Source organism: Atractosteus spatula, chromosome 5 (genome assembly GCF_055471065.1).
Source record: "Atractosteus spatula isolate fAtrSpa1 chromosome 5, fAtrSpa1.hap1, whole genome shotgun sequence".
In the NCBI taxonomy this organism is placed as follows: Eukaryota; Metazoa; Chordata; class Actinopteri; order Semionotiformes; family Lepisosteidae; genus Atractosteus; species Atractosteus spatula.
In genome coordinates this window covers 5,315,124-5,329,405 of record NC_142710.1, presented here as the reverse complement: position 1 = coordinate 5,329,405, position 14,282 = coordinate 5,315,124, and the positions used below count along the sequence as shown (strand labels likewise).

The 14,282-nt window shown below is 40.1% G+C and overlaps 1 protein-coding gene across 1 annotated transcript in view; it reads left to right on the top strand.

Moving 5' to 3' along the window:
* The window catches only part of LOC148833661 (uncharacterized), a 40,083-nt gene that overhangs the window by 16,452 nt on the left and 9,349 nt on the right, over positions 1–14,282 (top strand). The window contains exons 17-26 of the mRNA XM_088915530.1: positions 1,494–1,562; positions 2,101–2,220; positions 2,901–3,014; positions 4,324–4,392; positions 4,919–5,047; positions 7,062–7,121; positions 7,332–7,376; positions 7,695–7,787; positions 9,156–9,206; positions 10,323–10,373. Of these exons, the coding sequence (XP_088771656.1) occupies positions 1,494–1,562; positions 2,101–2,220; positions 2,901–3,014; positions 4,324–4,392; positions 4,919–5,047; positions 7,062–7,121; positions 7,332–7,376; positions 7,695–7,787; positions 9,156–9,206; positions 10,323–10,373 (801 nt within the window). The remainder of the gene's footprint in view (positions 1–1,493; positions 1,563–2,100; positions 2,221–2,900; positions 3,015–4,323; positions 4,393–4,918; positions 5,048–7,061; positions 7,122–7,331; positions 7,377–7,694; positions 7,788–9,155; positions 9,207–10,322; positions 10,374–14,282) is intronic.

Here is a 14,282-nt window from a genome sequence, read left to right as displayed (position 1 = left end):
TGGAGTAGCCCTATCCATTGCTACACTTAATGGTGTTGATGAACAGAAGCTCAGGTGGAGGTCAAATTCTAATCTTGCACTTCCACTCTTCTACACAAGGTAAATAATAACTAATTGCATAGAAGACAAGCATGCCACCAGTCTCCCCAAAGTAAGGATTTTATGGGGATAAGTTCTAGATAAGGGAAAGATATCCTTCTTTAAACAGCATTGACCGATCCCTCTTAATATATTAAGACTGTTTATTAAAAATGTATGTCCCGGTTTGTTAGCCTGAGGTGATGGAATGTTGTTCACAGTTCTGAAAATAAATCGTTAGCAACCAAACACAGTCCTTAATCCAATATTCACTCTTCTTTAGCAGTCCACAGTCCTTAACTGTCCAAATTCACACTCCACACTTCTCATTCACAGATTCTTACTGCACCACAGTTCTCATATAACCTTCCTCACTTTTACTGTATCGGCTTCCACATTATCAACCTGATCCAAGCTTGATTTATAGTGTTTTCAGAGCTGCACACCTCTTCTGCATTTGTTTAATTAAGAATACAGGAATTTCCTCAGTTCTGCCACCTTGTGGCTCTGGTCAGACGTGTTGGTGGGGTCTGGGCATATATCTAACGCATGCAGTAAGTTATTAGAAAAGCTCACTGGCTGCAGACACAACTCTATTCACATCTTTTCTAGTTTCCATCCCTTGACCTCAATTTCATACTTGCAGCTGCCTCTCTAGTTCATTCCTCATGAATGAAGGGGCTTGTGACAATGCTAATCATCAGCTAGCACTGTCATTTCCTCTGTCAAGACAGGCAATGCCAAAGTATAAAGTATGCTACTGAATTATATTTATCTCGTTTCATCACAATTACAAGTACCAAATCTCCACCCCAGCTGCACCCTAACAGCACCTCCCTGGTTCATTCCTCATAACTGAGGGGGGTTGTGACAGAGCTGATCTTCAGCAAATTCATGTCATTTCCTCAGCCAAGAGAGCTAACATCATAGTACAAAGTACGCTACTCCTTGACATTTGTCAGCTTGTGTCATAGCAATTATAATTTGACCAAACTAATAAATTGAATATATTTCAACAGATATTATGGATATTATTCTCTCTTTTTAGGTTTGCATGAGAATAGTTTAATTCTGGTAATTCAAGAGTTTATCAGATAAATGTAAAAGCTCCCTGGCTGCCTATATCTCTACACACATCTTTTCAATCACCCCTCCCTCCACCCCAACTTCACCCTAGCAGCAGCTCCCTGGTTCATTCCTCATAATCTTCAGCCAGTGCTGTTATTTCCTCTGCCAGGAGAGCTACCACCAATGTTAGAAGTATGCTATCCCTTTACATTCAGCAGTTCATTTCTTAATTCAAGTTTGACCGAATTATTGAATTGCATGATCCTGCAGTATGAGGCCATAAATCACTGGATACCTTTTGCTTCAATATAGTTTGTAACATAATGGATGTTGTGCTCTTTTTTCAGGCTTGCCAGAAAATATTGCAGCATACTTGCAGTTGAAAAGATTGACAGATTATTTGCAAAATTTCAGAGGTAAGAAATATTGTACAGTCTAGCATCATCACAGACTTATCCTAGTAAGTGAAACACAGAGAATTGGATTCACAAGATTCATGAAACTGGAATCTCATTTTTTAACCAAATGCCACAGCAAGAAATACACATTCTGTTTTCTAAAACGCCATTATTTACAAAAAACACTAGGTACCAGCAAACACCACAGTAGATAAAGTATGTAAATGCTTCCATTTAATGACTTCTCAAAATTGAAGTGCTGCGTTCAATTGTTAATAAAAACATAAGAGAAGGCAAAAGACAATGTAAGGAATAGTAAATTATTCAGATAGGTGAGTGAATAAAAATATAAATCTACATTTTCTAAACAAACTATTTTCTTTAATAATTCACTCTTTAGTTTTATCATGAAAACCTGTTGGTATGGTTGAACTTTGTAAAGGTAATCAGAATCTGGGCCCCAATCACAGTACAGGATTCACTGCTTATGATTAACATGTTATGGACTCCAGGGCTGTTGTACTCAGCTCATTTCTGTTCTTATTCAATTGTCCAGGTATTCAGCCCGAAGAAGGTGTTCCCTCCTGGTTTCTGCCAGCTGGAGTTGGATTTGTAGTGGGCCTTATTATTGGAGTGTGTTTCCTTTTGGTCTACTGGCTGTGCTTAAGAAAACAAGGTAAATGTATGATCTTGATGATCTCAAACTGAATTAAAGCTCTGAGAAACATACACCTTTACTGCTTCGTTTGGCCAGGTGATTGTAGTAACTCAGTGAATTTACATGTAAGCTCCTGATGTTTGTTTGCAACTCATGATTCTGGGATGGGTCTTGGATTACCCTGGACAGGACAGGCCTTGGGCTTACCTGGATATGATTAGCATAGGGTTGCAATGGATGAGACTGAACAATTGAAATGAATGAAGTATTCAAGGTAATAACACTAAAATAATTACCAGATTATAAAAACTGCCATTACATGAAATATCTAGAATACCAGAACATTTTTGTATCCTATATTTTAACATTTTGTTATTTTAAAGGAAAGCTGAGAGTAGATGAAACATTTTATTTATGGTACACATTTTTGTATTGTACAGTCTCTATTCTCCACTGTCTTTCCTCTCAGTTAGTTGGAAACATTCCTTGAATGTGTCCAGTGCCATGGGACTGAACAAAAAGCCATTTATATTAGACGTTCTGTATATTCAGATTAGTTACTGCTTTCTGTAATCTTTTTCAGTCAAGGGGAAATGAATTGACCAAAAGCTTCAGGTGAATGACACCAGTACATACAGCCCTATATATGATAGTTCAAATCTCTTTTCATTGGAACACTGGTTGTTGCTTTTTTCTAGAAAAGAAGTCTCGAATGTTGCGGAACACGTGTCTTGGCCTGATATTTCTGTCTGCAGTTGCTGCAGTTGGTGGAGGTCTGTTTTACACAAACAAATTACCACAGGAGCTGTCAGGTATGTTTTACAGCACAGGATTCAAAGAGCCATAAGATACATGAACAATTGTGTACAATCCCATGATGAATTTTAATTTTGTAGAGCTCATTTGTTTACAAAGTTTAACCAATATAGAAAGTAAATATAATCACAAAAAATAAAATACAAGTAGTACCTGCCATTGATGCAGAGTATTCTGTGATGTATGTCAGACCAATGCAATGTATTGTGTTGTTTGAAAGGGGCAAGCACACTCAAAATTATTATTTCCCCTTCAGGAGGTGGTGGGGGGAATCCTCTGACACTTTCTGCTATGATTAGGTCAGGGAGGTGCTGGTCAGTTAACTCTTCTTTTTGGGGCCCAGCAGTGTTCTCTGGGAGAAGGATCTGAGAGACACTCGTCTTAATTGTTTTGTATCAGTCGTCACAAAACTGTGTTGTTTTTATGCTCCCTGAGCTCCCAGAATAGGCTTTTGGATAGATACCCGTATACAGAATATGAAGTTTTCAAGCTACTAAAACCAGAAAAAATTGCCAGACTGTAAAACGTTACCATTGGAAGAAATATGCAGCAATGTTATTCTATTATACATATGTTTGGAGTAGCCCTATCCATTGCTACACTTAATGGTGTTGATGAACAGAAGCTCAGGTGGAGGTCAAATTCTAATCTTGCACTTCCACTCTTCTACACAAGGTAAATAATAACTAATTGCATAGAAGACAAGCATGCCACCAGTCTCCCCAAGTAAGGATTTAATGGGGATAAGTTCTAGATAAGGGAAAGATATCCTTCTTTAAACAGCATTGACCGATCCCTCTTAATATATTAAGACTGTTTATTAAAAATGTATGTCCTGGTTTGTTAGCCTGAGGTGATGGAATGTTGTTCACAGTTCTGAAAATAAATCATTAGCAACCAAACACAGTCCTTAATCCAATATTCACTCTTCTTTAGCAGTCCACAGTCCTTAACTGTCCAAATTCACACTCCACACTTCTCATTCACAGATTCTTACTGCACCATGGTTCTCATATCACCTTCCTCACTTTCACTGTTCCGGCTTCCACATGATCAACCTGATCCTAGCTTGATTTATAGTGTTTTCAGAGCTGCACGCCTTTTTCTCATTTGATTAATTGAGAATACAGGAATTTCCTCCGTGCTGTCGTCTTGTGGGTCTGGTCAGCCATGTTGGTGGCTGGTCAATTCCAGTTTGACTGAATTACTGAATTGTATGATCCTGCAGTATGAGGCCATAAATCACTGGATACCTTTTGCTTCAAAAGAGTTCATTACATGATGGATGTTATGCTCTTTTTTCAGGCTTGCCAGAAAGTATTGCAGCATACTGGCAGTTCAAAAGTTTGACAGATTATTTTGAAAATTTCAGAGGTAAGAAGTTCTGCCTGGCTTGTTCATAGGCTCATTTTAGTGATAAAAACGAAACACAGAGAAATGGATTCACAAGATTCTAACAGGAACCTTCTTTGTTAACCAAGTGCCACTGTGGGAATGACACATACTACTTTTCTATTATGTCATTATTTCCTAAATCCAACATAAGCAGCAAACACACCTTACTAAGTGCTGCCTGGCAATCTGTGCTCAGAATTTTAATGTAGTAGTACCTAGTTCTGTTGTCAACAAAAATACATAATAGAACACAAAAGAAAAGGTAAACAGCAGTAAATAAAAAAGTAAAGTTAGTCAATAAACATTATGAGTACATGTTTTCTGAAAAACAATTTTCTTTAATGATGCACTCTTTAATTTTATAATATCATCATGGGGTTGTGTTGAACTTTGATGTTTTAATCAGAATGAGGGCCTCAGTCACAGTACGGGATGTAATGATTGACATATTATTGACCCCAGGACTGTTTTACACAGCTCATTTCTGTTCCTTTTAATTGTCCAGGTATTCAGTCTGGAGAAGGTGTGCCCTCCTGGTTACTGCCAGCTGGAATGGGATTTGCAGTGAGCCTTGTCTTTACCGCAGTTTCTTCCCTTTTGGTTTGCCTGTGCTGTTTAGGAAAGACACAACGAGGTATATTTATGACCTTGATAATCACAATATTGTTCATCTGAGAAACGTGCCTTAACTGTGTTGTTTAGCCAGGTGATTATAGTAAATTATAGTAGTGAATTTACATGTAAAGTCTTTATGTTTGTTTGTTTGTTTTGCACCTTATGATTCTGGGATAGACCTTGAATTATCCTAGATAGCACAGGCTGTGGCTCACCATGGACAGGATAGGCCTTGGGTTGCCATGGATATGATTAGCCTAGGGTTGCCATGACAGAGTAGGCTCTGGGTTCCCTCAACAGGTATGGCAGTCTTTCTGATGGTGCATTGGATGTGTAGACTGACTCTTTCATCCACGTGTCGCTGCTACTAACACTAGGAAAGTTACAGACTATACAAATAACCATTAAACGTACTGTTGTAGTGTTTCATAGCCGTTCAGGGACGCCAAATATGTAACGTTGTGGCTCTCTGAAGGCACCAGTTCTGTAGGGTTTGGGCATTTACTGAGACAATTATCAATTGTAGCAGTAAATCACAAAGTTGATTCTTTTGATGGCTTTAGAATCCAACCATGCGACATAACTCAAACAACGCGCACACACAGGTACTAATACACGAGGATACATTTATTAATACATAGAATATGCATATAAACCTAACAGACCTTATCGAGAGGGTTATCAGAATACAAAAGATATATATTCATTCAGTTACAAAGTGTTACACATATCAAGAGGACATACGTTCAGTATATCATTCATTAAGACCGTTTCATAAATGAACTTGGTTATAACTTCTACATTAGATACTCAAAACAAGTACATAACTCTTAGGAATTAAATTGATATCAACTGGTTGGGATAACAATTGAATTCTCGAGCTGTAATGCATTGAAGTTGAATACTCATCCAATCTCTGGGGATTCAGATCTCCTGCGGGCACAAAGAAACAGTTGCAGGCTGTTGCTGTCCAATCCGCGCTCTCTGGCTCGGTGCCAGGTTGTGCTGTGCAGCTTGCGATGGTGCGCTGCTGATGTTCACTGTTGGCTTTAACTAGCAAAGTTTGTGCACAGGAGAAAAGATGACTGTGGATCCCAGCAAGTCAGGAAGAGGACCGGTTCGTTCCTGATGAAGAGCTAGTTCTGAATAGTGATTCAGCTGTCCACAGTTCTGACCTGTTCACGAGGCCTGCTGCTGGTTACTCTCTGGCAACCTCCACTCTAGACTCTTAGAACAAAGGAAAGTTCTGGCACTCGGACACACTGGCCGTTCCGTGGTTGTCCGGGCTGAGTCTCGGGATGGTCAGGAGGCGCGCTGCGAGAATGTCCTGCCCTTGGGAGCCTTCTGCTCCTGGGCCGTCCTGCCCTGGAATTCTCCTTTGAATTCCCTTTAGAACAGTCCACAGAATCCTCTCCAGAATCTTACTGAATCTCCCGAATCTGAATCTCTCAGGCTCTCTGTGTTGCCTGTTTTTACCTGGAGGAACTTCAGCTCGTTGATTGGCTGAAAGTTCCATGGGCATCAGAGTCCCACGTGGGTTACTCAGCCCTACCAGTCCCTGATTGGTTGATCAAGGTGAGATATGAGTCACTTAGTCCTGACACTTAGTAATGCAGTCCAGATGTCCATCTGGCACTCCCTAGACAGATAGGCGCCAATGGATGACCATTGATCATGATAGCCAGACTTAGCTAAGTGCATCCCCCTTTGGGAGCTGTCCTAGGAAACCTTAAATCACCCTGCACTAATGGTCTCTCTGTGGCTGCACCACAGAGATGAACAGAGAAATGGGGCCTCATTTGGGAAACAGGCCTAGCTCTGAAAACAGATGGTGAGATTGTATGTCTGGACGGACAGTGGTTCTAATGCCAGGATACAACAACTACTGCTGTCTGTATTCACTTTCAGTCAAGGAAAACCAAATGGGCCAAAAGACTGAAGTGAATGACACTGGTAGGTACAGTACTGTGTGTTATTAATAATACACTTTACTTCACTCCAAATTCACATTCAGTGTTTATGTTCACATTTAGGGAAGGAGCACCAAACACACCACCAAGTGGATGAAACAGACCTAACTCTGAAAACAGATGGTGAGTTCATATCTGGAGAGGGACAGTGGTTCTAATGCCAAGATACAACAAGATGCTGTTGATTCCCAATCAAGATCTGTGCAGAACATTAGTTTTGTTGTTGGTATTGCTCTGCCAATACGTAGCTACGATAATATTGATCTGAGATAAATTACAAGTCCTTCACACTACCTCAAAATTAACTAGTTCTGTCTATATTCTTTCTTTCAGTCAAGAAAAAACAAATGGGCCAAAAGGTTCAAGTGAATGACACTGGTAGGTACAGTACTGTGTGTTAATAATACACTTTACTTCACTTCAAATTCACATTCAGTGGTTATGTTCACATTTAGGAAAAGAGCACCAAACACACCAAATGGGTGAAACAGGCCTAGCTCTGAAAACAGATGGTGAGATTGTATGTCTGGACGGACAGTGGTTCTAATGCCAGGATACAACAACTACTGCTGTCTGTATTCTTCTGTCAGTCAAGGAGAACTGAATGGGCCAGAGGATTCAATTGAATGACACTGGTATTAATAATACACTTCACTTCAATATCATCATTAACTACTGCTGTCTACATATTTCCAGCCAAAAAAGACCAAAAGGGCCAAGAGTTTCAAACAACACCTAAGAGGCACAAAAGGCACAAAATGGATCAAGTAGACAACACTGAGCAAAAAAGTAAGTTCTGTATGTATTCACAATCTTGAGAGGCACAGACGTGGAATTTCAACAAGAGGCTGATGAGTCCCAGACTAGATCTGTACAGAACAATAGTTTTGCTGCTGGAATGGTATTGTCATGGGCAACATCACCCAGAAGCACCATTCGTCCTTCAACATACAGTTAAAAATATTCTCTGGCCAGATGTGAAAGAGTGATGTCTAGAGCTGTCTAACAGTAAGAGGAGCATTACAGTCTTTCCTCCATCCACTGGCCTCTGCACTGGGGTAATAAGTTGGCCCTGTCTTATATAATACTGAACGATAAGTCAGGATCCACTGCGAGGAGAAATAGGGGCAGAATGGCTCAATCTTAATCTCTTTTGGTCCTTCACACGTGTATCTGTGTATTGCATAATATTCTAAATGTGCCCAATATAAATTCTGCAAAACAACAAATGGTGTTAGTGAACAGAATTTTGTGTGATGGTCAAATTCTAATCTTGCACTTCCAAGATTGTGCATAAAAGCTCCCTGTCTGTACATTGTATTCAGGCCCGCAGCATTTTGCTTTGTTAGACCCCACAAAAAAAAAACACACACATTTGATTCTGAGTAAACATATTTTTTTATTTAGTAATCTATTTTTTATTGAAATAAAGAAAGGAGGATAGACAAACTTAAGAGGTTAAGCTTGTCTCTCACTCGATTTTTCAAACAGAACAACAGGCTTTTATTCTTGAAGATGAGCAAAATGTTTCATACTGAGACGTGCGTTTCTATGATAGGTCAGTAAGATTGGTTTTTAATTGGTTAATAAGGCATAAACAAGGTCAGAGAGTCTGGCAGTTAGTTCAGGTCAGCCCTGGCAATAAACCAAGACCCCTGTTCCCTTCATGTTGCTAAACCTGAGTGTGGGATATATGAATTACTTCTCCATTCAGTTGTCCTTGTCTGGCCCTCAGTGTCCAGAACAATAAAACTATTCTTCAAGACTTCATTAAAGTCTAAAGTGAAAGACTTCATTGTTAACTCAGAAGAAGCCAAAGGTTCCTTCAGCTTCACACAGACTGGGGTGAAGGCATGACACTGTGGTAAGGCTCTGTGCCTGTGGCTGGAACATTGCTGGTTCAAATCCTGTGGCCAGTAGAGGAATCCTACTCAGTTGGGCCCCTGAGCAAGACCCTTAACCCCACCTGCTCCAGGGGTGCTGTATAAGTGACTGACCCTGTGCTCTGACCCCCAGCTTCTCTCTCCCTGTCTCTGAAAAGACATTTCTAATGCAAGAAATTGTATATGGCTAATAAAGTGATCTTATCTTATAGATATGCTACTGCATTATTGGGACCTTTGCTCTGTGGTTATCTACTGTTATCTTTATTTGTAGAGAAAATAGCAGAGCTTGAACAATGGAATAAAGAGCTGTGTGATGAGATCAGTAAGTACTGCTCTATTTTCTGTCTTTGAAGTATGATATCATTTAATAGTGTAGTTTTACAGGCATAAGAGCAGATATAATACTTTGGGTTTTTTTAGTTAAGCACTCATGATCTCACTCAGGAGGGTGTAGTGTTCTGTTAATCTCGACAGGAACAGCTATGTACAGTCAAGTCTTTATTGTTCGATCACTCAATGGACTTTCAAACAGTGGTCATTTAACAACATGGTCTCTTCGTGAACTGATTGTAGTTTCCCAGCATTCAAACATGACATAAAGCCCATATTACAAATAGCGGTACAGATGAACACTGCATTTGCAAAAGTTACAGCACGAATGTTAAGAATCAGTGTTGTCCAGTTACTGTTGTCTCCTATTGATTTGCATGTTTGACCCATATATGTACCATTTGAGGAAAAGGAGGTTAGGAGAAAAAAATATACAGGAAAAAGTTCTGGTTTTATCTAGATTGTTTTTTTGAAGGCACGCCATTGTATTCCCAGCACTGTCACGTCTTGTATTGTCCACTCAGAAAAACAACACTTCTGCATTGACTTACTGAGCAGGAAATATCCCCATAATCTGCAACAATGGTGATCTTCTATTAATGGAGATTTCTCTCATCAGAGTTCTCTTACCTCACTGGTTGGCTTGAAAAAAGCAGCAGTCAGCACAATGTGCGCAGTGTGTCTGTGTTGTCCCCATACATTGTCTTCCTTCAGGTCTCCCCAAGAGTCATTCTCTGTCTCCAGCTCAGATGATTTCTCTCACAAAAGAGGACAGTTTCATCTTTCTCCTGTCAGCTTGTTTCCCCTGAATAGCCTCTGAGAATACAGATAACATGCTAGACTTACAGACAGATTCACATATTCACATACATTATATAGAGACTACAGTATATACATATATTTAGTGGTCTGGAAGAGTAAATGAAACATTTTCACAATCTTTGTTTTGAAACACAAAGAGGTTTATGCACATTCCACCTGTTTCTGTTTGACATCCCTCACATTGTGATGAATTTTGTCATTCAACAATAACTAAATAACTCTTCCTTCTTTAGTTATTTAAAGTCTCTGTTATATCCTGTTATTAACTGTAAATGTCTATGTGCAGGCAGAGCAAACCTTGTCATAGAAAATTTGAAAGAAAAGCAAGAGGAGCTCTGTAAGTATTGAAATATTTACAGTTTAGTGGCTTTACTAGGAGAGGTTTGCAGAATGTATTCTTTTCATTTTGTATAGAAGTTGGTTACTTGGCCTCATGCTTTATGCTTTTACTTGTTCATGGTTTCTATTTGAGTTTCTATTTTCTACTCTTTCGTTTCTTGCCAACACCAGCATATCAACCCGAGCAACAAATGGTACACTGGCGCACTGTCTGTTTGGTTAGACTTCATCATGGAAGGGAATAATAGATGACTAGATACTGCAGTAACAGCCAAATAAGTTCTAGAACCTGAGATGAAGTTTAAACAACTGAGTTTATTGCATGCAAGGAACAATAAGACCAAAGTATTGTTCGAAATATAGGTACAAAACTTCCAGTTTATAGAGCAAACTTCAGCTGCTTCTGACGCAAATTGTTACCATGGTAATGGGGGGGGGCACCTGTGTTTGGACATTCCCAAGACCTTGACCACTTTGAATGGTCGGTTTTATCTTTTCTTAGTTAGGGGGGGTCTTTATCTTGCACTTGGAAGTTCATATCAATTAACTCCCATCCCTACCATAACTCAAAGGTGCCTAAGCATGAGATGTCTTGTGTCACAAGACGTCTTTGTGCAGAAAGAAATCAGTTAACCCTTTTTTCACATCTTATATCTTTCTTCAATACCATGAGGTGTTGCAGGGAGATACAACTATAGGCCAGCTGCCAGCTGGAAGGCCCTGTGTGGCCCACTGTCTATGTGTTCTCAGTGGCTTTTTGATAACCTCAGTCCAGGTTTTGACTTTGTACCCTGACATCTCACTGTACGCCAGTTGATTGGTGAGCAAGATGACTAAAACACCTGATCAGCTGTTGTGGTGGACTGGTGAAGCTCCCAGTATTTCTGTACTGTATTGTACTGTACTGTATTTTTTGTCTGGTCTTACATTACATGGTGCATAAACTTGGATATAGTTAGAATCTTAATAATTCTCTCTGAAATATATTCAGCTTCCAAGACATTTGCTGCTATACAGTATCTGGATGCAAGATGAAACCCACACCATGTGCTGCTCTAGTATTAGTATTAGTATTAGTATTAGTGTTCACACCACTAGCCAGCAGCCATGTTACCCTGCAACTTACAATTGACAACCCACTGGAGCTCAGCAGGTGTGAGCCTGGTCAGTACCTGGATGGGAGACCTCCTGGAAAAACTAAGGTTGCTGCTGGAAGAGGTGTTAGTGGGGCCAGCAGGGGGCACTCACCCTGTGGTCCATGTGGGTCCTAATGCCCCAGTATAGTGACAGGGACAGTAGACTGTAAACAAGCGCTGTCTTTTGGATGAGATGTAAAACTGGGGTCCTGACTCTCTGTGGTCATTAAAAATCCCAGGCCGTTTCTTGAAAAGAGTAGGGGTGTAACCCTGGCCAAATTTCCGGAGCGACACGCCGGTTGGAGTATTTCTCGGTCGCATTTAATGGCAACGTCAGCTCAAAGATTTGGTTCAAACCACCAAATGGAGACGGGCGTGCCGACAAGCGGACCTGCTGATGCGGGATTAACGCTAGGATGAGAGATTAGTGTTCATACCACTCCATATGAGAACATAATCTGAAGAAATGTATTTTATACCAGATCATTTTTGCCTACAGTCTGAAATATCCATTACTTATATTTTCCACCTCTTCATGAAATCGGTGATTTTAGGTTCTTTATGTCCACACATGTTTTAAATGCTCTTGTTGTACTTTTCCAGTCCTTTCCTGTCCATTTTCCATTATCCAGCCATTTATTTCTCCCTTTTATTTACTTGAGCAATAATAATAATCTGCTCCCGGCTTGCTAGGGGTTGGTCTTTGGGAGGCAATCTTTACAGATGCTTTTTTCACGATTAGAAATATGATTTGGAATGTATTTAAAAAGTATTCGTATGTTTATACAACATCTTGATATTGTATTTTATTAAATAAGTGAAAAGATTCACTATGTGTTCAATCTGGAAAATAAGATGTAAAAAGAACACATATCTAAAAGGACAGCTGAAGTCTATCAGAATACACAACACACAACTAGTGACTTAATTAGACTGCAGGAACTACACTTTCCTTCCTTAATGCCAGGTTTGTATTTTTGAAGCTATGAGTATATAATGTATTGTAACGTTGCCATAGCCAAAATGTAATGGTAGTGTGCTCTCTGAAGGCACCAGTTCTGTAGGGTTTGGGCATTTACTGGGACAATTATTAATTGTAGCAGTAAATCACAAAATTGATTCTTTTGATGGCTTTAGAATCCAACCATGCGACATAACTCAAACAACGCACACACACAAGTACTAATACACGAGGATACATTTATTAATACATAGAATATGCATGTAAAACTAACAGATCTTATTGAGAGGGTTATCAGAATACAAAAGGTATATATTCAGTCAGTTACAAAGTGTTACACACATCAAGAGGACATACGTTCAGTATATCATTCATTAAGACCGTTTCGTAAATGAACTTGGTTATAACTTCTACATTAGATACTCAAAACAAGTACATAACTCTTAGGAATTAAATTGATATCAACTGGTTTGGATAACAATTGAATTCTCGAGCTGCAATGCATTGAAGTTGAATACTCATCCAATCTCTGGGGATTCAGATCTCCTGCGGGCACAAAGAAACAGTTGCAGGCTTGTTGCTGTCCAATCCGCGCTCTCTGGCTCGGTGCCAGGCTGTGCTGTGCGGCTTGCGACGGTGCGCTGCTGATGTTCACTGACCGGCTAGTTAGTGTTGGCTTTAACTAGCACTGTGCACAGGAGACAAGATGACTGTGGGTCCCAGCAAGTCAGGAAGAGGACCGGTTCGTTCCTGATGAAGAGCTAGTTCTGAATAGTGATTCAGCTGTCCACAGTTCTGACCTGTTCATGAGGCCTGCTGCTGGTGCTAACCTCGGGTGGATCCTCTGGTTACTCTCTGGCAACCTCCGCTCTAGACTCTTAGAACAAAGGAAAGTTCTGGCACTCGGACACACTGGCCATTCCGTGGTTGTCCGGGCTGAGTCTCAGGATAGTCAGGAGGCGCGCTGCGAGAATGTCCTGCCCTTGGGAGCCTTCTGCTCCTGGGCCGTCCTGCCCTGGAATTCTCCTTTGAATTCCCTTTAGAAAAGTCCAAGAATTCTCTACTGAATCTCACTGAATCTCTCAGGCTCTCTGTGTTGCCTGTTTTTACCTGGAGGAACTTCAGCTCGTTGATTGGCTGAAAGTTCCATGGGCATCAGAGTCCCACGTGGGTTACTCGGCCCTACCAGTCCCTGATTGGTTGATCAAGGTGAGATATGAGTCACTTACTCCTGACACTTAGGAATGCAGTCCAGATGTCCATCTGGCACTCCCTAGACAGATAGGCGCCAATGGATGACCATTGATCATGATAGCCAGGCTTAGCTAAGTGCATCCCCCTTTGGGAGCTGTCCTAGGAAACCTTATCAAAGGAACCTTAAATCAGCCTGCATGAATAGTTTCTCTGTGGCTGCACCACAGAGATGAACAGAGAAATGGGGCCTAATTTGGGAAGCTCAGAACACTTAATTCTTTCTTATTAATAAGCCTCGCCGCTACAGTATGTATTATATTAAATGATCTAAATTGAGGTATACTAAAATATCTAAAGAACACAAGGTGAATAATACCTTTAGTCATACATACTTATTGAAACAAATGAGGGGTACGAAAATGGAGAAAATCAGGAAATAACTGCTTGTAAAGATTTCTGCCAAGAATATACCCGAGCGGTTGGTATAGTTTAGAGGCAAGTGAATTGTTTGTTCTCTGGCACAGCATTGGTGAAAAACGTATTAATTCAGGCACACCTGGATAAACACATATTTATTAACAAAGATAGTGACACACACTACATACAACATAAACAT